The following is a 22,260-nucleotide window of genomic DNA, read 5'->3' as shown; positions in this document are numbered from 1 at the left end:
GTAAATCGGTATTGCAAGAAAGCTATGTAGGACTTATAACGGGTTCGATTATAAATGCGATACGCCGTTGCTGCATATTTGAACATTCGTTTAGTGTGTGGATTACGGTATTCCCGATAGTCGCGTAAGTAGCGCTGCTTATCACGTTTCATGGATTTAAGGATTGAATTGGACCAGGGAGGAAAAGAAGGGGCTTTACGTAAAGGACAGCACAATGGGAAAGCTGAAGACACTATCTGTGTGAAAATAGAGAACGCTTCGTCTAGCGAAGGTGCCGAGTGCACACGTGACCAATCAGTACCTAACAGCAAATTATAAAGTTTTTGAAAATCACACTTTCTAAAATTATATGAGCAATAGAGGTTCCCTGTATTACTCCTAACATGAGTTGACAACTGATTAATGGATGTGTGATTAATAGAAGTACACAATTCTAATGCTGGGTGATGCTGATCTTCAGGTAATAGAGGAGAAGCCGCTAATGAAGGAACACTGACGTGAGACGCGTAGTTATCATGATGAGAGTAGTAGAAAATTAGGTTTAATTGAACATTCCGATAATTTAAAATGCCACTGAGCTGACGCAAGTTATAAAAACGAATAATGTCGAAAAACGCATCAACGGATGTAGGGGAAACTTGTGCACGAAAATACTGATGTATTGTGTCGTGTATCCAAGAAATATCCGCTCGATTAAAGTCTCCAAAAAGCAGCATACGATCATGTTTTGATCATGATACGTCCGATGATGTCGATGTCATCCTCAAAGCCAAGGAATTGGAGAGATCGGGTGAAAATTGTGCCCCGGATGTCGAAGCCCGCGCCTCGCATGATACCTTCCAGAGCGATGTTGAACAGCAGACAGGAGAGTCCAGAAACAGAATTGTATGTATTGAATGTTGAATTTTAATTAGTAGTTTATTTTTACTGTAATCATCACACATGAGCAAGTAGGGTGCGGGCGCAGCCGATCGAGGCACCCTTACAAGAAGAGATTATGGGATAAAGTAAGTAAAGTAATTGTGTGTGTATTGCACATGAACAGGCCGAGAGGCGTCGAGAGAGAGAGAGAGAGAGCGAGAGAGGCGCAGGGATAATCACATTAGTGTCCGGAAGATGGCAGACGTGCCTTTATCGGTGCCAATTCGCCTCCTTGCCGTGGTTCTTCCCTAAACTGGCCCGACAATTTTCACTAGCTTTTCGATTGTATGTTCTTTCTCTCTCTCTCTCTCTCTCTCTCTCTCTCTCTCTCTCTTTCTTTTTTTCTTTCTCTCTCTCTTTCTCTCGCCTTCTTCTCGCCCAGTGGCGTTTTTTTACGCTAAGGTAGCTAAAGACGCTTATCTTACTAAAGCTAAGGAAGAGGGATGGCTGGAGTTGTGGATAAACACACTACCCGCTAAGCAGAGGAGTTTGTGTCCGCGTGTGTGTGTGTGTGTGTGGCGCTTTCGCGCTCCATACTCTTTGGCAATCGTTTGCACCTCACCGACCTGTGGTGGGTCACATTTCAAAGACTAGATAATTGAATGATCATAATAGTATAGTTAATGACGGCCAGGTTTACCAGGTCGTTTACCGAATTAGTCGTACCGGGGCTGGGAAGCATATTGCAGCGAGATTAGAAACGGCCGCGTGGTAAAAGCCTTTAAGGAGGGAAATTTTGTTTACAACCGGTCCGAAATCTCATTCGAGAAGGGGGGGGGGGGGGGGGGATTTTGTGCTGTTCACAAACGTTTGTGCGCGCGTTTTGAATTTTGGCGAATTTAAATTACTTCTAGCTCTTCGAGAGAGAGAGTGAGAGGCCACCATAAAAATGGGTCACCTTTTGAGCTTTCCGTACCCTTTAACAGCATCAACCTGTAGCCCTGTGGCCGTGTTAAGCAGTTTCTTTAAGGTTTTTTTTTCTTCTTCTAACCGCTACTCTAGTGAAGTTATGGCTTAAACATTTATAATGAGAAGGTGGTGGTTTTGGGTGGGGAGGGAGGGGCAGGCTCGTCCTTCTGCGCTTCAGTTCAATGCCGTCTCGGCACCGCCGCCTGTCCCATCGGTACCCTTCCAGGAGGAGACGGGTATGTGTGGTGCCGGCAGACAGTTGCGCAGCATCTGCAGCAGCTGTATGGTGTCGAACAGTGCTGCAAAAAGGAAAAAGAGAGAGAGAGAGAGAGAGAGAGAGAGAGAGAGAGAGAGAGAAGACAAGCGTTAGCTGCCGTTTCGGTTCGATAGCGTGCTACTCGTATTACTTTTCTGCAAGCTTTCCGACTGCTTGCCGTACGGTTTGCACATGCTCGGCCGGATGAACGTCTTCATCTTGGCGATGTTGCGCATCAGCTCGCTGAACGCGCGTATGATCTTGTCCTGGCTGATGGCGGCACCGTCGCCGGCGCCCCGGTCCTGGTTCCAGGCGCCGCTGTGCAGCGCGAGCAGCTCGCTGCTGGCCGCCGACACGCACTCGTGCGGATCGACGGCACCGCGCATGTAGTCGGACAGCTTGTGCCCGGTGTCCATGTTGACCGTCTGCAGCGGTGGCTGGCTCAGGTGAGCTTGCATGGCCAGCTGCTGCTGCTGCTGCTGTTGTTGCTGTTGTTGTTGCTGTTGCTGCTGCTGCGGTTGGCTCATCATCGGCGGCATCAGTGGTGCCACCATGGTTGGTGGGGGTGCGTGTTGCTGCTGCTGCTGTTGCTGGGAGGATACCACCGATGGTGGTAGTTGCGACGGTGGCTGTTGTGCTTGTTGCTGCTGCGAGGGATGGTGTAGATGGTGATGCGGCACCGCCGACGACTGCAGGGCCTGCGTTTGGTGCTGATGTAGCAGTGTCGCTGCCTGCTGTTGCTGCTGCTGCTTGCTCATTACGGACGCACCGTGCACGCCCGTGCCGACCACGTGCGACGGTGCCACGTGGCCCGCCTCGAAATGCTTCTGTTTGTCCTGGAGATGCTGCAGCATCCGCTGCTTGTCGAACGCGGATAGATTGCTGAACCCGTCGAACGGTGGCGGAGCTTTCGGCTGTACGATGGCACGACTCTGCTGCTGCTGCTGCTGCTGAAACAGTGCGGCGCTCATGTGCGGCTGCTGGTGCTGGGGCGATGCGGTCGCCTTGGCGTGCTTCGCCGCCTGCCCGAGCAGCGCCTTGGCCGGATCGCGCTCGCCCACTCCCAGCTCGAACAGACCGGCACTCTGCTGGCCGAGCTGCTGCTGAAGATGCGTCAAATACTCCGCCGAGCTCAGGTGCCCGGGCGCTGGCGGCGGTGGCGGCGGTGCTAGCGTTGGCTGTGGTGCTACTCCACCACCTCCTCCTCCTCCTCCTCCTGCTCCTCCTCCACCGCCCGCTCCGGCACCGCTCGAGCTGGCAGTGGCGCCGCTAGTGGCGCCGAACGCGCTCGGATCGATGTACGACCCGACGCCCAGCTGGCCCTTGTAGTAGCGGCAGGCCGGGCTCGGGCAGGACTGGACCACCTCGACGATGAACTCCTTCTCCATCCCGAAGCAGTCGCGCCCGATCGTGTACGAGTCCATCACGGCCCGGACCGTCGCCTCGATGCTCAGGTGCAGCCCGTGCGGCCCGGACATGTGCTTCAGCATGACCGCGTTCGCGAAGTGCTCGTACGGCAGCACGATCTTGCCGGACTCGCGCAGTACCAGCCGGCCCTGGTTGTCCAGCGCGACGCGGCTCGCCAGCGCCTGCAGGTAGGCCGCGCTGGGCAGCACCGGCGTGTCCTTCAGCTCGGCAAAGCACTGCAGCAGCTCGACCGACGGGTTCCAGCCCTTGTTCTGCAGGTAGAGCTGGAGCAGCATGTACAGCTTCTCCGTCACGTACCCTGCTCCCTGCTGGTCCGGAAGGTGTACACTGCCAGCACCACCGCCGCCGCCGCCACCAACACCACCCCCACCGGCACTGCTGCCCGGAGCTCCACCATTCACGATGCCACCCCCAGGCAGTGGGGCGTGTGATTTTCCAATAGGAATTTTAAGCGCTTCAGAGAAATCCATTTGTGTGCGGGTTGCTAGTTGGCCAGTACAGTGCAGAGGCAAGCTGAAATTAATTACAATTGGAATTACAGCCACACGCTACAAAGCAAAAAAAAAAAAATAATACGCCCTTTTCCTGTGTTTAAATTACCTCAAACGACCAGCGACATGGTTGCCAAAAGCACGGTTGGGATTGTTTCGGAAGCCAGTGTAATCTTTCTGGCAGTGAGAACAACTGTTTTCCGTTTTATCCCACCATCGAGTCAGAGCTGAGAAAATGCAGGCGGGTACCGTTTTTCCCCCTCTCGATCGCTGAGTCGATGCTTTTCCTCGAAATTCCTGCACACGGAAAAAAGACCACCCAGCAGCAGCGCACCCGTGCCCACCTAAACAAACAGAAAATATTTTCCAAGCCTGGGAGCGCAAACGGGACAGAGCAGGCGATAGAGCGAGACAGCCGATTTTGACAACACGCAGGGCAAAGGTTTATACATACGCGGAGGTCAGTTCCCAGGTAGCGAAATAAATGTTGTGTCTTTTCCACAATGTTTCTGCAATAATGATTGCATTTCTTTCTATTTCTCTCCGCTACTCGCTAGTAGCACAATCAGGGTGCTAAATTTATACCAACAACAGTACACAGGTTCTTTTATAAGACTAATTTATATGAAGGTCTGGGTTTTTTTAATTGAACATTGTTGCGGTAGCAACCCAAGTAGCCTTAAGAAACTCTATTTGATTATTAACAGTTTTTTAAAGCCTTTAATAATCAAATAGAGTTTCTTAAGAGAATATGACATTTCCCAGCGTTACATCATAACAACGTGTTCCGTTACACTCGTTTTTTTCGATTCGGGTTAACATAACACACAGTGTTTTTCAAATTTTATCTACACCATTTCCAATTTATTCAATATTCGGAAAATCATTTTTCATTCTTATTTATGTAATAATGCGTATTTATTTTTACATCAAACTTTTTTTTTATTAACTGTTTGAAAACTATGTGTTTTCTTTTATTCCTCTGTTTGAATCTGCGGTGATAATAAAAAAAAGAATTTAAAAAAAATTAATATTTTCAATAATACATGTGAAAGTTTGATAAAGGGTATGCAATATTTGCAAATGAGAATTTTTTTCAAAAAAATGTATATTTTCTTGGGCAAAATAATATGCTCTTGATGACGATAACTTTTGAGACATACTGTATATGGTCACGTACATGGCGCCTCCATTTCTTATGTCAAAAAGTTCGTCAAGCTTCGTGCGTGTAGCTTGCGTGTAGATGGCAACAAAACCAAGCGTCTGCGACAATTTCTATCAGCTATTGTTTAATTTGTGTGTCATCATGATTTTATAACAGGTCAGAGTATTGATATTACCAATATCTTTACATGAGCTACATAAGTTTTATATTCCGCAGCATATTTGATTTGGATAGCGTTTGGACATCATGTTTTTCGTCGACTGCTGCAGCTGACCTCCATGCTGATATTATGGAAGAAACCCATGGAATGAAAGAAACGTATGTGATACAGTGACAATATGCAGTGACAAAACGATGAAATGTCGAATAAAAGTATTTGTGGTGAATTTATGCATTTATTCCATGAAATATTAACACCTTCTGTTGTAACTTAACGAAGATCTATAAAATACATATAGAATGAGACAGAGCAATACAGCCATCTCTGTCGATTTGTTCGTTGAGTTTGACATTTTCGTTAAAAATACCGGCAAAATTTTAATTTTTAACGAAGCATTGACGAAGCCAGGAAAGCGTTACGCAGTGTTTTAAGCCCTGAAATTACTGCTGTATGGAAAGCTAAAAGTAATACTTTTAGGCATACTTTTAACGGTTTCTTAACAGGATTGTGCTACTTGGGAACGGGTAGGTTTGAGGCGATTATTAAGTTGCAACGAAATGTTTCATTTGCCACGGTTAAGTTTGGGTAACAATTGAAATTATTGTAACTTATCGTATGAGAACAGGATCGCTGGCCTAAATAAATACACATTATTTGCATCGAACTTGTGCAAAAGATACCTACACACTTAAAAATATTTCACGACCTCGGTTAAAAAAACTGCCGAAATTCGTCGGCTCTTTCGATTCTTGCTGATATGTCAGTTGAAAATTTCCCAATGCCGATAATCAGTACCATTTAAAACTGAAATATCAGTTAAACAAATATTTTAACCGAAACTCGGCAACACATTATGCCGATTACGTACGTTAACACTGCTGTCACCGAGGTCATCCGTCAAAATAACCGAAATTTCGGCCATGCTATTTGAGTTAGCCGAGGCTCGGTTTTCTATCTGTCATTCATCATTTAGTCGATGCAGAAACCTTTCGGAGTGATTTTGTGTTATGAAATCAATAGTGTGAAAAATAAATGAAAATATGACACCCAGCGTGAAGAAACCGATCATCAGTAGCGTACGATCGGACACGGGTGGGCTACGAAGCTCTGTCAACGCACGTAGCCAGTGCACATAAGATCGTCGCTCGAAGCAGTCCTTATCCAAGGATTACCGGATGCTAGTTCGATTGGACCAACCTTTGCCGGCCCGTTCAGACTTCCAGGTTTCATTTCCAGTTACCTTCACGAGGTAAATATCCAAATACTCGACCACGTGACTTCCAATCAGGGTTCACTCAGGCTTGTTTCACTCTGCCCGCTTTACAGAACCGTGTCTGTACCGGTGTCCGCTCTATGCCCGGCCCATCTTCCTGCACCCTTACTACATCCAGACGCTGTACACCATCTGGTGTTGTATCGGCGCCCGTCCCTGCGCTTCCCATCCCACCACAACTCTCAGAATTGGGGGGGAGGTGACTTCCTGCCGTCCAACTACAGATACGATGGTGGCATCATGCTGCAGAAAATGTACATCGGCAATCAGCATGGGCTCTGGCTGTTATGGTTATGTCTCAATAAATAATTGTGTTTGTATTTATAACTCAAACTAACTTTTTACGCAAATAAAATCACTAAAATTAAAAAAAAAGATTGTTTTTATAATTAGCTGAAATCTCGGATTGCTCTAACCGAAAATCTCGGTTAAACGTAAATGTCAACACAAAATGTCAATTGCATTTTTAACCGAGCTTTCGGCAACAGAAATTTAACCGAGATCTTTGCCTAGATCTCAGTTGTGCAGATCTCGGCAAAAATTAACCGAGATTCGGCAAAAATTTTTAAGTGTGTAGTTTACAATAAAAATATTTAATTCAAAACTCTATTTCAATAGTTTTAGACCCTGAAAACAGTAGTATAAACTCTTTTTCCATAGAAATCCACTATACGAGAAAACTCAAAATACGCTATCGTGCTCGGTCCCGTACGATAGCGTATATCGGATAATGACTGTATACCTTTTAAAAGCGGATGGTGTAGGAGGCCTCAACCTTCCAAATTTATTAAGAAGAAGAAGAAGAAGATTTTTCCACCCACACGCCCGCATGAGCGATTATCATTACCTTACCATCTGTTAAACGACGTCTTTTTATATTACGTTTAGGTTTAGAACTTAAGCCGTTTATAACCCGTTTAGTGGGCAGTGGAGTTGAGGCTTGGGGTATCGGAACGATTTTTCGATAAACGAGCCTAAAACAGTCGCGCTAGGTGAAGCATCGTAGTTTTCAATTCCAAATGTATTCTTCTCGAATAAAATGACAAAAATCAGAACACATTTTTCAAATGGATTTCGATTGTTTTCGTAGACGTGAATGTGCGTAGACCAGATGAGTCGGTCAGTACAATACCGGTACATTCGAATTTTGTTTTTCGGGTCTCTGAGCCTGTATAGAACATGTATTAACCTTGCCAGTACCTCCCGTGCACACCGCTCAACTGGCCGAGTGGTCGAACAAATGACAGCAAAACGTGCAATTGTGTCATATTCGCATGAAGGAAGTACGAAGTCCGTTTTCTATCCCACTCTATCGTACTCCACGTGCGGCTGCATTATTGCTCCTTCTCTATCACTCCCCTTGGTTGCCGCGCCTACCTAGCTGGTGCACAACGCCGCATACACCTGGTGTGTGCGTCAAAAATACAGGGTTTCGAATCATATAACCGTCCAAATAGACATAGAGCGACAACGTCGCGCGCGCGTTGAAAAATAGCTCAAAATTTCACTCGGTGTAGATCAAAGAAGCTCATTTGACTCAGTCAACCAACTTGTTTTTTGTTTGAAAACACACAAAAATAGTTTAAAATGTGTTCAAATCTATTTTTTGCGTTTGGCATTAATCTGGCTTGTAAAAACACTGGATAATTCGATTATTTAGGATGAAGCAAAATTGTCGCGCGCGACGAGTAGCTCTGTTTGCAAAATTGAGCTACTTTTTATCGCGCGCGACGTCGTCCCGCGCGACGTTGTCGCTGTATGTCTATTTGGACGGTAAGGGAATAGTTCAACCTCTTAGGGGAATGTTGCAAATCGGTAGGGGAATGTTGCAAGCAAGCTGTGGATGTTTTCAATCACTTAGGGGAGTTTTGCAATCGATTAGGGGAATGTTGCAAGCGTACTGTAGAGCTGTCATCAGACTGTGGGTGCCGGTGAAAAAGCTACGCATTGGTACCGATGATGTTTTTTTTTTAAACATCGTTTGGAGTTATTTTAGTGTGGAATTCTGTTGTACACATGATAAACTAAATAAATCCTGCTGCGGAGCCATAATTAAACATGATAAGTTAGTAAGATTGACGAAAGTATTTTAAGGTATTTACAGCGGCACCCACAGTCTGATGACAGCTCCACAGTACGCTTGCAACATTCCCCTAATCGATTGCAAAACTCCCCTAAGTGATTGCAAACATCCACAGCTTGCATGCAATATTCCCCGATTTGCAACATTCCCCTAAGTGATTGAACTATTCCCTTATATGATTAGAAACCCTGTATATGATTCGAAACCCTGTAAACGAAATACCAACACACGCACACATACACGTGTACGTCAGTCCGTCCGGCATGGTCGCATGGTAAATCTACGTTAGTGCTTTCTGGGAACGAGCAAGAGCAAAAAAAAGGGGAAGGCTGCCACATATATAAATATCGGCATCTGGCGGAAAGCAGAAAGCAAGGCAACCGAAACGGTAAATTAAAGTTCTGCTGCCACTGCATCACCTCCATACAAAAAAAAAAAAAAACAGTACAATGGCTGACGCAAAGCAGGGCGAAGAAAAGCTATCCAAGAAGTAAGTGGGAAACGAATCTCTTTCTCTCTGCTTTCTTTTCTTTTTCTTGCCTTCTCGCCGTAGCCGTGGCGCGCGGCACCCTCTCCCCCCCACCGGTCACCGGTCGTGCGGACGTGTAGGCCTCGTGCGCGTGTGTGTGTTTGCGAAAAGTGTGCGAAAAGATGCTGCTGGCGACGGTGCGGCAGCTGGTACGGCGAGCCGGTGTGACGGCGTGGACGGTGCACCAGGGCGGCCGGTTGGCGGCGGCCCCACCACTGCCGGCATTACTGCCGTCCACCGTGCAGACGCCGCTCGGCACCACCGAGACGGTGCGATGGAAATCGAAGCGACAGAAAATGTACACTTCCCATTCCCCGGGGAGGGACAATCCCTTCTTTCTGTTTCCTTGCTGTATCTCTAGCTTGTAGCGAACCAATTAGATTAGTGAGCCCACCATCCCCCCCTTTAAAGTATGCCCCAACCAGGCCCTTCGGACTAATGTTTGCTCTGTTTTTCCATTGCCTCTCAGTGAGCTGAAGCGCCGGCTGAAAGCCGAAGCGAAGGAAAAAGAAAAGCAGGAAAAGAGCGCGGCCGCGGCCCAGGCCGCCGATGGCGGGCAGGTGGACAAGAAGCAGCCGGCCAAGGAGAACCTGGACGAGATTTCGCCGAACGAGTACTTCAAGCTGCGCAGTGCGGCCGTCGCCGAGCTGAAGAAGAGCCCGGACACGCACCCGTACCCGCACAAGTTCAGCGTGACCGTCTCGCTCGGCGAGTTCATCGAGCGGTACAGCGGGCTGCAGGACGGCGAAACGCTCGACGATGTGACGGTGAGCGTGGCGGGCCGGGTGCACGCGATCCGCGAGTCCGGCGTCAAGCTGATCTTCTTCGACCTGCGCGGCGAGGGCCTGAAGCTGCAGGTGATGGCGAACGCGAAGGCGTACGAGAGCGAGGAGCTGTTCTTCGAGGAGACGGCCCGGCTGCGGCGCGGCGACATCATCGGCGTGACCGGCGTGCCGGGCAAGACGAAGAAGGGCGAGCTGTCGGCGATGGCGCGCCGCATCAAGCTGCTGTCGCCGTGCCTGCACATGCTGCCCCACCTGCACTACGGGCTGAAGGACAAGGAGACGCGGTTCCGGCAGCGCTACCTCGACCTGATACTGAACAACAACGTGCGCAACATCTTCGTGACGCGCGCGCTTATTATCAGCTACGTGCGCCGGTTCTTCGACAACCTCGGCTTCCTCGAGGTGGAGACGCCGATGATGAACATGATACCGGGCGGCGCGACGGCCAAACCGTTCATCACGCACCACAACGACCTGAACATGGATCTGTTTCTGCGCATCGCGCCCGAGCTGTACCTGAAGATGCTGACGGTCGGCGGGCTCGACCGGGTGTACGAGATCGGGCGCCAGTTCCGCAACGAGGGCATCGACCTGACGCACAATCCAGAGTTTACCACGTGCGAGTTCTACATGGCGTACGCGGACTACAACGACATCATCGACATCACGCAGCAGCTGCTCGCGGGCATGGTGCACGCGATCCACGGCTCGTACAAGGTCAAGTACCATCCGGACGGGCCGGAGGGCGAGGAGTACGAGATCGACTTTACGCCCCCGTTCCGGCGCATCTCGATGATCAGCTCGCTGGAGGAGGCGCTGAAGGTAAAGTTCCCGGCGGCGGACCAGCTGCACACGCCCGAGGCGGTCCAGTTTCTGGACGCGCTGTGCGTCAAGCACGAGGTCGAATGCAAGCCGCCGCGCACCGCCGCCCGCCTGCTCGACAAGCTGGTGGGCGAGTTCCTGGAGGAGACGTGCATCAACCCGACGTTCATCTGCGACCATCCGCAGATCATGAGCCCGCTCGCGAAGTACCATCGCAGCGCGACCGGCCTGACCGAGCGGTTCGAGCTGTTCGTGATGCGCAAGGAGGTGTGCAACGCGTACACCGAGCTGAACGATCCGGCGGTGCAGCGGGAGCGGTTCGAGCAGCAGGCCGCGGACAAGGCCGCCGGCGACGACGAGGCCCAGCTGGTGGACGAAAACTTCTGCACCGCGCTCGAGTACGGCCTGCCGCCGACCGGCGGCTGGGGCATGGGCATCGATCGGCTCACCATGTTCCTGACCGACTCGAACAACATCAAGGAGGTGCTGCTCTTCCCGGCCATGAAGCCGGACGACCCGAACCGCAAGCATCCGGCGGCGGTTGGGGCTGGCGGCACCGAGCCGGGCAGCAGTGAGGCTTAGAGAAAGCGAGAGTGTGTGTGTGAGAGAGAGAGACGGGCATTTCATCGTGACGGAGCGGCGGCTGGCCGCTTCCATTGATTGTGTGTATAGCGTTTGCTAATCTTGCAGAAGTAAAACTGTCTATCTATAAACTTACTGGTTCTGCTTTTTTTTTTGCCTATTTTAGTGAGCGATTTTTGAGAAACGATAAGTCCGTTGCATTGATAAGACGGTAGCAGTGGCGGGATTTGTAGCGTACGGTGGGATACACATTTTTACGAAAAACGGTTTATCTTTCAGTTGAAAAGAGTAGTTAAGTCACCTATCGCAATTCTGGTGACGGGCTTGTACTTGGCAGAGCAAACAAGTTCATTTTGACCCGAATCTATTCCTTTGCTTCTACGATCGTTTCCGTTCTGTTTGCAGCTTAGTTCTCTTATGATGGACATTTCCAACAGTGTCCCGCCTTATTCCATACAGTGTTTTCAGTTTCTTCAAGATGAATGTGTCTCCCAAGGCGAATATTAAATCAATATTCAAAACTCAACATCTCTATAAGTGTTCGGACTCTTGGACATTGGATAGACTTCACTGTACTTGTAACTGCGTAACGAAAGTAGCGATGTTTCGTTCGCGAATTTTTGGTATACAGAGCAGGAATTAAAGAAGATCGATAAAAGCCGAAATAGAAGCCGACAAAATGTTAAATTTAACTATTTATGGTTAACTATGAGGCTTTCGAAAAGAGATATTGGGAATGGCATATTCTTTATAGGATTTTTGCGGCTGTCTAGACCAGTTCGTTTTGGCTCCAACTAGTCAATTTGGCTACGTTGTAGCGCTGCCCAAATTGATGTCAAAGATCCCTTTTACTCTTAAGAGTACGCCAAAAATAATGGTCTCAAAACTCAATTAAAATTAGGTACTTATGACGACCCCTTAAGAGACCTAAAACCAAAACCAGCCGCATACTAGTCTTGACACCAAAACACCACCAATACATGGTTCAAGAACTGCACATGGCCTAACGCCGGTCCTAAACCTGATTACTGAACCTATGCCGGTCCAAAATGGCTCAGGAAATAATACTGGTCGTGCAGGCCCAAGAATTGATCAATGAACCCATACCGATACTGGACCTAAAACTGAACCTATACTGGTCTTGAAAACTATTATGAACCCATACCGGTCCAAGTACGGATCATGAAGCCATACCGGTCCTGGAACCTATCATGAATCCATACCAGTACTGGAACAGATACTGGTCTTGGAACCGATCATGAACCTATACTGGTTCTGGAACCGATGATACTGATCTAGAAATAGCTCCCAAGTGCATTTATTTTCAGGAACAGTGACAGGAACTGTTCCGGATTTGAATTCGGAACGATATTTGGATCCGGTCCAGGTCTGGAACCGTAACAATTCCAGTTCTAGTCAACAAACCATTGCCGGTAGTAAACGTGCAGCGTAGGAAATAACGTAAGAAAATTAGTAGAATTTGTAAAGTGATGACCCTCACGATCAGAAAGTAAAGAGGATTTTGAAGAACTGATACATATCTAATTACACAGAGGCACGATTTACTGCTTTAAACATGGATTTTAAAACACATTTACTTTGAGCTCGATTTTACTGCAGTTCTACATCGTATCAGCAAATCATAGCCCTTTATTCTGCACAATAGATAAAACATGAACGGATTTACGTTCGTACGACGATAAGGAACTGGCAGATGACTAGCATTCTAAGAATCAGATGCATCGATAAACGGAAAGACGACAACTCAAGATAAACAGAATTAGTGTATTTATAAATTCGGCTAGGATTAGCGAAATGCAAAAGCTGCACGGTGCAGCATGGGGTTGTATGATGAAATTCTTCGTCATTTTGCGGTGTCGCCAGCGATTCTGGGGAATTTGGAATTTAATTATAAAAAAAAACAAGATCAAATGAAAGAATAACCATCCAATGAAACTGAACAGTGCGGCAGGATTAGGAGCGCATCGGATAAGTGGGGTTGCATTTTGTCTTGGATGATGAAATCCTTGCGAACGATTTCGGAATTATCACATGTGGCCGTTGCTGTAGCGCGCAGCGTAGGGCATCTGTCAAAATCTGGTTTTGTTATTGTTATTGTCACTTCCTTCCCTTCCCAGCCGTTCCGTTACTTCCTGCTCACCGCAATAACAACACCCCGTATACGGGCGCCTGTTTTGACAGGTTTCGCGGGGTGCTCGGCGGTGCAGAAAAAAAAACAGTGAAAAATACCGGCAAACGGTACAACACGGCAGGGAGACAACGGCAGCATGAACCACTGAAAAAGAAGCAGCATCCGCGTGTTCGCTTTGTATAGTATTGTTTTTCGAATTGCTCAATCGAAACCACCATGTGGTGCTGGCGGGCGGTTCGATACGCCTCGAGCGGAACGGTCCGCCGTACGGCATCGAGCGATGCCAGCGCACAGAACGTCTGCCTCAGTCTCGTTAGGTAAGCAGCCAATCATCAACTCCGTGCGTGTAGCGCTCTCTGTGTAACGTTTCTTTTTTTCCCCGATGTGCAGGAACCACGACAAGGAGAACTTTCTCTGCACGCTGCTGCTGAAGAATCCGGAGCGGCGCAGCGCGCTGGCCGTGCGCGCCTTCAACGTGGAGGTGGCGAAGGTGAGCGAGAAGGTGTCGGCCGGCAATGTGGGCGTGATGCCGCTCAAGTTCTGGGAAAACACCGTCACCACGCTGTACCGGCCGGCGGACGGGGACGCCGGCGCCGTGCCGGACCATCCCGTCATCCGCGAGCTGCACCGGGCGGTCCGCGAGCACAAGCTGTCCAAGCGCTACCTGCAGCGGCTGGTGACGGCGCGGGCCAACTCGAACCTGCACTTCGTCACGGTGAAGCAGCTGGAGGACTACGCGGAGCAGGCGGTGGCGAGCGTGCTCTACCTGCTGCTCGAGGTGCACGGCACGCGCAACGTGCACTGCGACCATGCCGCGTCTCATCTCGGCAAGGCGCAGGGTATCGTGAACCTGCTCCGCTCGATACCGTACCAGACGCGCCGCAGCGCGGTGCCGATCCCGCAGGAGCTGCTGATGGCGCACGGCGTCAACCAGGAGCGGATGGTGCGCAACCGGCCGGACGACAAGGGCGTGGAGGAGGTGACGTTTGCGCTGGCCAGCGTCGCCTTCCGCCATCTCGAGACGGCCAGGGGGCTGATCCGGACGGTGCCGCGCCCGGTTCGGCCCATCTTTCTTCCCTGCGTCAGCATCGAGCGGTACCTGCACCGGTTGCGGCTCGCCCGCTTTCACCTGACGGACGCGAGCGTGATGCGCACCGATTCGCTGCTGCCGCTCGTGCTGTACTGGCGCAAGCTGCGCGGGAACTACTGAGCCCTCGGGGTGGGGCGCGTCATACATTTGTTGGTTAGTTGTGTAGAATAAATTAAGTAAAGGAAGCAATAACAACAGCAAAAAAAGCACACTTGTGACGCGATCCGCTGAAATGAATCACTACAACTCGGACAAACAAGCAAACAAATCGATCGGGGCGCTGAGCATTACGTAAATCCGCGCAGTCACACATACACCGCCGTACAATGTTGCGCCAGCCTGGAGAGCCGGTTGGCCGTGATCGAGAACTCGCGCTTGTTGTTGTTGTAGTTGTTGTTGTTGCATCGGACACTATTTCCAACTCTTCTGGGCAGTCGAACGGTGCACGCCGTGGGATAAAAATACTCATAAAACAACCTTTCACCGCGCAATGGAGTTCAGGCACATCAACTACTTCAGCGTTCCCTTCTTGGAAAGGCCTGTGCAGTCATTGCACATAAAGTTTGATTTTCAGACAACAAAAACAGAGAAGCGAAATAGAGTATATTTCCCTGATTTGAATTTGCAACCTTTCGAGGATGAACGTGTTACGTTTTTTCCGGGCGCACTTGTGTTTTAGTTTCTCTCGATGTCACTCTCTCTCTCTCTCACTCACACACTCTCCAATAGTCGGTTGACACACAAAATTGCGCGCAGAAAATAGTTCAAGGACCTTAGAAGCTGGTCCAAAGCAGATTTTACTGGATGTTCAATGCGCTCATCCGTTGTTCGTTGCTAAGGCTTCATCCTGCAATAACGTAACGAATCTTAAAGAGGAGGGGAAATTCTGGACACTTGAAATGTGCTACTCTGCATGCGGTAGTGCCATACTTCGCCATAATCCGGGCTCATCCGGGTGTTGATTTTTCTCAATATTTGTCTCAATATTGTCACATGACTTATTGACTGTGCTTCATATATGTTTCAACTTGTCATACGATTTATTTGCTGGTTCCCAAGATGTTTGGATTTGTTAAAATAAGTCTATTAATCAAAGAAAACAATCAAACCATGGGAAACACTGTATCTCTCATAGTTCCTATCGAAGGGGACCTAAATTAAGAACGTTGGACATTGAATAACACAAACCTACACAACACAGCGCGGTGGACGATTACTGGAAACTTTCCTATCCTCTTTTCCATCGTCCTGTAACGAAGATAATACATTTATCAAGAAAAAAAGAAAATTCCTCAATAGAAGAACACACCTACTCAAGGATTTACGCTTTCTGTACCTTTATTGGAAATCTGATGAGTTGACAAAATTATGACAATCACACTGATCATACAGTGGCCGGCAATATAAAGTGGCCACTACTTACAATTTTACATTTTTTACATTTTTTCCGTGAAAAATGAAGTTATTGTACTGCTTTACTTTTTGAAACATTGCTCGTGATATGCTTAAGTATGCGCAGTACCATAGCATGACAAAAATGAGAAGTTTGCTCCAAGAAAAAATATTTTTTCCAAAATTGATCAAAATCACTGTGCCAAAATAAAGTGCCCACTTTATTCATTCTACAGAAAATATTTTTCTGAACAAATATAACACCAAACTTATAATTTATATGCGTTCCTCTCGCATTCTTTACATGTTCGAGGACCTTTGACATAATTTATTTTGTGTTATTTGCACGTATTTGGCATTTGTTCTTCCTAGGAGTATTTCAGAGCTTTAACATATTTTGTTTTTCATAATCACGTCATTCTCACCACATTTGCATCAAAATTTGCACACGAAATCTCGATAGGATTAAAGTTAAGTCTAAGTGGGAGCCATTAAAGAAGTTTTATTCGATTTGATTGAAAAAAATAATTCAAAAATTCTTCGTGTATAACTTGAGTCGTCTTCCTGTTGTAACATCAATTTATTTACTAACTCCGTATTTTTCACAGAAAACAGATAAATTCACACAGGATGCTTATATAGGTATTAGTTTTCATTATGCCGTCGATTCAAACCATGCTCTCCACTTCTCGTATAAAAATCCCCTCCCTGGTCATCACATTGCACTCTTCATACATATTGGTTTGTTGGATCGCGTCTAGATATTTTTGAACATCAGTTCTAATTTGGACTCATCTGTCCAAATATCAGTTTTTCAACAATCTAACGATACATCTGCATGTTCTTGATCGTATTGAAGCCAATTGGCTTTGTTAGTCTTGCTGTAGCTCGGGCGAGGAACTTGAAGGACGCCACATCTAACGAGCAGTAAATTACGAAAATTGCAATGTGATAGCTAGGGGGTGTTTATCTTTAGGAGTAGCGGGAAAACTGGTGTGAATCGAAAGTACAACTATGGCTGATACCTTTTTAACATTCTTCATCAATTCTTTGGGATATTTCTTTAAAAAAATGGGGTTTGAAAACTAAAAACATGTTCCTACAGGCTAACATCTCAACACACACAATCAATACAAAAAACATTTCTCAACTAGTATCGTATAAAACACCTTGCATGTCCTCCATGAAGTCTAAATCTTGGTTCCATCGAGAATTTGTGGCAGATTCTATGTGCGAAGGTGGATAAAACTGGTGTCACAAACAAATAATTTTAAATTTTAAGCTCTTGATAACGCTTGAGAAGAACCAGATGCAAAAACAAGATGCAGAACTAGATAAACCTTTAAAAAATAGAAAAAAAATACGCTAAAGATCCTCGAACATGTAAAGAATGCGAGAGGAACGCATATAAATTATAAGTTTGGTGTTATATTTGTTCAGAAAAATATTTTCTGTAGAATGAATAAAGTGGGCACTTTATTTTGGCACAGTGATTTTGATCAATTTTGGAAAAAATATTTTTTCTTGGAGCAAACTTCTCATTTTTGTCATGCTATGGTACTGCGCATACTTAAGCATATCACGAGCAATGTTTCAAAAAGTAAAGCAGTACAATAACTTCATTTTTCACGGAAAAAATGTAAAAAATGTAAAATTGTAAGTAGTGGCCACTTTATATTGCCGGCCACTGTATAAGCTAACTCTGCTTACTTCGAGTCCGCGTGATATGCGCCATGGGCTGCAACAACCTTGCAACCTATTAGCTTAATTATCTACATAAGAGGTCTCCCAACTACTACCCACTGGCTAAGTGTGGCCGTTGCGAGGCCTTATAAAGCTGCTAGTGAAGACTTAATTTTACTCTTTTTTATGTATGAGAAAACTGTAATATGAAGAAATTCTGATATGAGAAGTACTATATTGTGGTGACGCCTGCTCTAGATACTCAAGACCATGGTGTACAGGAATTGCGATCTAAAAATATGCTCCAATCATAAGTTAAACTCTCGCAGAGTACACCAATCAGATACAGAAGTTCTTTAGTGGCTATGCTGAAGACGACATAATAGACATCCGAACAGGAAATGTATAGGGACATAAACTCAGGATAGTATAGTGGGAAGATAATCACTAGCGCCTAGGGTCACAATACTGGCTTTCGGAAGTCTAACAAGTCGAATAATTAGACATTGGAAGAGACAAGAACCGAACCAGAACCAACAACAGAGTAAAATATCTAATTAAGATCAGTATATAATACCAGGACAACGTACGAGACTCCTAGAAATCCTGAGAACTCATAGAATCTGTGAAGAATTCATGTAAATGACCGAAAGAAGTTGGAAATTCGAAGGACCACGCCCTGGAGTTACACAACCCTGATCAAGGCCAAGATATTACTGTTGGAGTACAAAGAGCCTGCAGACACCCATTCCTGGCGGCGTAGTTTTCGTATGGCGCAAAAAAAACAAAAAAAAAAACAAACAACGAAGATGGTGTACAAAAACAAAAGAGACAAAATATCCACCTTTATTTCCCAAGATAGAAAAAAGATATATACCTTACAGCTACATCGCGTTACCCCGAGCGGGTCCGGTATCAACTTCCGCCCCTCACACACTCAACTCCTCCCCATTTCCAATTCCCCTCGATTTCCCCACTCACAGCTGCGTCATCTGGTTGAGCAGGCCGTTCTGCTGCTGCAGCAGCAGATCGTTGTCCAGCTTGTAGTGCTGCTCGCAGAACTCCTCCAGCCGCTTCACAGCCTCGACGATCATCTCCTCCGGCACGGTCAGCACCAGGCGGAAGTAGTTCGGGTACTCGAAGCACTGGCCGGGCAGACAGAAGACGCTCTGCTCGGCAACCAGCGCCTCGACAAAGCGTAGATCCGTCTCGAACTCGGGAAAGTGCTCCACGTCGATGCCGACCATCATGTACATCGCGCCGCCGGGCATGATCGGGTTGAGGCCCCGGATCTGCTTGATGCCCTTGTACGCCAGCTCGGCGTGGCGCTGTGGAGAAAAGCGAAAGAAAGGAAGAAGGAACCATTGGGGTTGATGCCGCCTAGCACTAGCGATCCTCCGCATTCGCGACCACTTACATGCAGCGTCGCGACCAGATCGTCGAAGAAGTCGTTCGGCGTGTTGTCCAGGATGGCGGGCAGGGCGCGCTGCACCAGCGTGTTGCTGCCCAGGATGCGCACGGACAGGTTGGCCAGCCCGCGCCGCACCTCCCCGAACACCCCGTCCCGGTCGTGCACGATGATCCAGCCCATGCGCCAGCCCGGCACCAGGAAGCGCTTGGTCAGCCCGCCGCACGACAGCACCGGGACGCGCTGGGACAGCGTGCTGACCGCGTGGAACTCCTGCCCGGGAAACACAAAGTGCTCGTAGATCTCGTCCGCAATGATCGGCACAAAGTGCCGCTCGGCAATGTCCACGATCGCCTCCAGGTGGGCGCGCGGAAACACGCTGCCGCACGGGTTGCCCGGGTTCGTCACGACCAGCGCGCACGTCTGCTCGTCGATCAGCTGCTCGAGCTGGACCAGGTCGGCCTCCCAGTTGCGCTCCGGCAGCAGATCGTACGTCCGGCACTCGATGCCGAACCCCTCCGCCAGCGTCCGGTAGATCGAGAAGCCCGGCTTCGGCACCAGAATGTTCCGGCCCGGCCCGCCCAGCACCGAGATGCAGAGGTCGAGCGCGCTGCTGCACCCGCTGCACAGGATCACGTCCGCCGCCGTCACTGGCCCCTGGTGCTGCACGTACCGGGCGACCGCTTCCCGCGCCTCCAGGTGGCCGTTCGCCGGCGCGTACCCATTGCCGCTGCCGTCCTCTAGCGCTTGCCGGACCGCGTCGACCGTTTCCTGCGACGGTTTGAGGTTGCCGAACGTGGTCGGATCACCTGCGGATTGGCGGCGATTTTGGTTTCGAGTTGTCCGGGGAAAAAGAAAAAGGAAAGAAAACAACAACGAAGCGAAAGTCAATGCAAATGGACGGGAATGGAAGGAGCGATGGCAGGCAAGCCTCCAAAATTGAAGTTGCGACGCAACAAACTCACTGCCCCAAGACAAGGGACATCTCGAAAAGAAGAGGACGGCAAACTGGATTTGACTAAAAACCACCCCTTCCCCTCCCAGACCAACCAAACCACCCACCAACAAAAAAAAAAGAGGAACGAAAGCCCAAACTGGATTGTGTGAGATACGTTTTGGTCGTTGGATGATGTCGCCGTCGTCTTCGCTGCTACAGAGGAGGGGGATGTCAGAATTTCAGGCTGCGGCTGCGAAGTGAAAGCCACCAAAGCTGCCGAATAAAGCTCAAAAGGCCCCAAGGCTCGTCGACTCCTCCAACCGTCAGTGAGCGAGAAGAAAAAAACAAAACCTGTTGGAGATGCAGTTCGTCGCGAGATGGTCGTTTAGAAGAAGGTGTGATTCTTCGCATTCCTGCTAGCTAGGATAGAACTGCTGTTTGGAGGTGGAATGAATAGACGGAGGGGACATTTGGACAAGGCACACCAGGCGCCAGGTTCAGCAGACCAAACCAAAAACCATATCACATCCATCCAAATCTCGATCGAGACCCCTCCAGACGGTTGCTGTTTGGAAGGAATTCAGGATTTTACTTTTTCGACCATACATTCTTGTTTTGTAGGTGTGTGTGTGTGTGTGTGTGTGTGTGTGTGTGTGTGTGTGTGTGTGTGTGTGTGTGTGTGTTGCCGGGTATGGGTCCTGCCATTTCGGGTCCAGCGGTACCCGGAGGGAAAACCTGTTTGGCTGTGCGCACGGGCGCAACTGATTGGTTCGCGCGCGCGCCTCCGGTCGCGCAAGGTGGCGTGATTGGCGCAGTAGACGTGATTGGCGCAGTGGGCCGTCTCCATGGTTGGGGGTGTTGGCGGAGAGGTAAAAAGAAATGACACCGCGGCACAGTGACAAAGCAGTTTGGGCACTATGCAAATACCGCACTCGGCTAGAAATCTCGAACTAAGCTCGAACGGAGCGTTTGGACGAGGGGTAGCACCGGGGGAGATGGGGGTGGTGAGGAGGAACTTCACTATCCGGCAACGCACATAGAGATACGACGAAGGGGAGAATTCCCAATTCCAAAGCCAATTCCAAACCTGAACAGTGGGCTTTTGTGGGCTTTTTTGTGTGTCTTTAGTCGAAAAGCAAGCGACGAACCTCGCGGCCCGCACCGAACAAAAGGCGTGCGCCACGTGCCGTGGAGCCAGCAGGGCGGAGCGATTGCGCAAGATGCGTTCTGGCCTATATACTGCTTTTGTACTTAAGTTTGGCGAAGCAGTTTGCGCGAGGATCTCCCTATCACTTACCTATCGAGAGCGCTATCAGCGGCTTGCTCGGATTCGGCTGGATGTTCAGCCCCTCGACGATGGCACGGATCGGGTTATGCGTCAGCCGGGCGAACTCCGATATTGCCACGTTCCATCGGTTGCGCTTGCTCTTGATCGGGCGCTGGTTGTTGAGTTGGTGAAGCGTCGCTGGCAGATCGACCAGATCTTTCATAGTCACCAAATGTCGGGTGTGGGTACTGCGCTGCCGACAGCTTCTCTGATATGGGCGAAATGTAACTACCTTTTCCCCTTATTGTACCACTTGCCTCCTGCTTCCGGGAAAGAGCCCCCGCACAAGCCCCGTGAGCCGCTCGCTCGCACTGGTTACCCTGGTTGAATGGTGCCTCAAGCGCGTGTTCGCCGATGCATGAGCTTTCGCGGTGCGATGGGGTCCTGAGGTGCTCCAGGAAGTTTGCTTGTAATTACTGCTCACATGCAGGTCCTTAACACCGTACCAGCACACTACCCCAGCCTAGTGATGCTCACATTTAAGGGTTCGTCGTCTATTTTACTTTTGATTTTTGTTACTTTTTGTTTTTGTTTTGCACAATTTCAACTTTGACTACCACTACTCAACCACTCCAATTTCTTTCGCCAGCTTTTGCATACCGTGCACAGCAACAAAACAGCAACCAACACAGAGGACTATTTGTTTTTCGGTAATTTCGGTAGAGAGATATCTTATATCTTGCCCGGTCGTAGTTTCGTTTTTGTTTTTTTTTTGTTTTTTTCGGGGGGATGCTCTCGATCGCGTCGCGTTTGGATACCAGTTCACTACTAGCCGCTCTTCCACGGTGGTGCGGGCGTTTATAAACCTTCGCAGCATCCCAATAACCAGTTGGATTCCGATGATGATGACGACGACGACGACGACGA

The 22,260-nt window shown here is 48.5% G+C and overlaps 4 protein-coding genes and 1 long non-coding RNA gene across 6 annotated transcripts; 3 read left to right on the top strand and 2 right to left on the bottom strand.

Annotated features, from left to right (window-relative positions):
• Positions 1-892: 892 nt before the first annotated feature.
• Positions 893-4,376, bottom strand: LOC120906459 (hormone receptor 4-like). Its single transcript, XM_040318164.1, has 3 exons — positions 4,115-4,376; positions 2,238-4,027; positions 893-2,129 (listed from the first exon to the last, which is right to left on the bottom strand). The coding sequence occupies exons 2-3, from the start codon at positions 3,982-3,984 to the stop codon at positions 2,005-2,007; spliced, it is 1,872 nt and encodes a 623-aa protein (XP_040174098.1). The 5' UTR covers positions 3,985-4,027; positions 4,115-4,376; the 3' UTR covers positions 893-2,004.
• Positions 4,377-5,200: 824 nt separating this feature from the next.
• Positions 5,201-5,643, top strand: LOC120906211. The gene is made up of 2 exons (XR_005740059.1): positions 5,201-5,326; positions 5,387-5,643. It is a non-coding gene; the product is annotated as an uncharacterized LOC120906211 (long non-coding RNA).
• A 3,270-nt stretch (positions 5,644-8,913) lies between these two features.
• On the top strand, positions 8,914-11,539 carry LOC120906386 (lysine--tRNA ligase). 2 transcript variants are annotated; one of them, XM_040317998.1, is made up of 3 exons: positions 8,914-9,074; positions 9,240-9,513; positions 9,685-11,539. In XM_040317998.1, the coding sequence occupies exons 2-3, from the start codon at positions 9,338-9,340 to the stop codon at positions 11,402-11,404; spliced, it is 1,896 nt and encodes a 631-aa protein (XP_040173932.1). In that variant the 5' UTR covers positions 8,914-9,074; positions 9,240-9,337; the 3' UTR covers positions 11,405-11,539. The 2 variants fall into 2 exon arrangements, with proteins under 2 accessions (XP_040173932.1, XP_040173933.1); XM_040317999.1 differs by lacking the exon at positions 9,240-9,513 and having other exon boundaries at positions 8,914-9,176.
• Positions 11,540-13,387: 1,848 nt separating this feature from the next.
• Positions 13,388-14,857, top strand: LOC120906433 (NADH dehydrogenase (ubiquinone) complex I, assembly factor 6 homolog). The gene is made up of 2 exons (XM_040318115.1): positions 13,388-13,873; positions 13,947-14,857. Exons 1-2 carry the CDS (start codon positions 13,773-13,775, stop codon positions 14,764-14,766), a joined length of 921 nt encoding a protein of 306 aa, XP_040174049.1. The 5' UTR covers positions 13,388-13,772; the 3' UTR covers positions 14,767-14,857.
• Positions 14,858-18,531: 3,674 nt separating this feature from the next.
• Positions 18,532-22,186, bottom strand: LOC120906430 (tyrosine aminotransferase). The gene is made up of 3 exons (XM_040318111.1): positions 21,364-22,186; positions 19,139-19,938; positions 18,532-19,049 (listed from the first exon to the last, which is right to left on the bottom strand). The coding sequence occupies exons 1-3, from the start codon at positions 21,554-21,556 to the stop codon at positions 18,699-18,701; spliced, it is 1,344 nt and encodes a 447-aa protein (XP_040174045.1). The 5' UTR covers positions 21,557-22,186; the 3' UTR covers positions 18,532-18,698.
• Positions 22,187-22,260: the final 74 nt, after the last annotated feature.

The sequence above is a fragment of the Anopheles arabiensis genome, chromosome X (genome assembly GCF_016920715.1).
Source record: "Anopheles arabiensis isolate DONGOLA chromosome X, AaraD3, whole genome shotgun sequence".
NCBI classification, from domain to species: domain Eukaryota; kingdom Metazoa; phylum Arthropoda; class Insecta; order Diptera; family Culicidae; genus Anopheles; species Anopheles arabiensis.
This window is presented reverse-complemented; position numbering and strand designations above follow the sequence as displayed.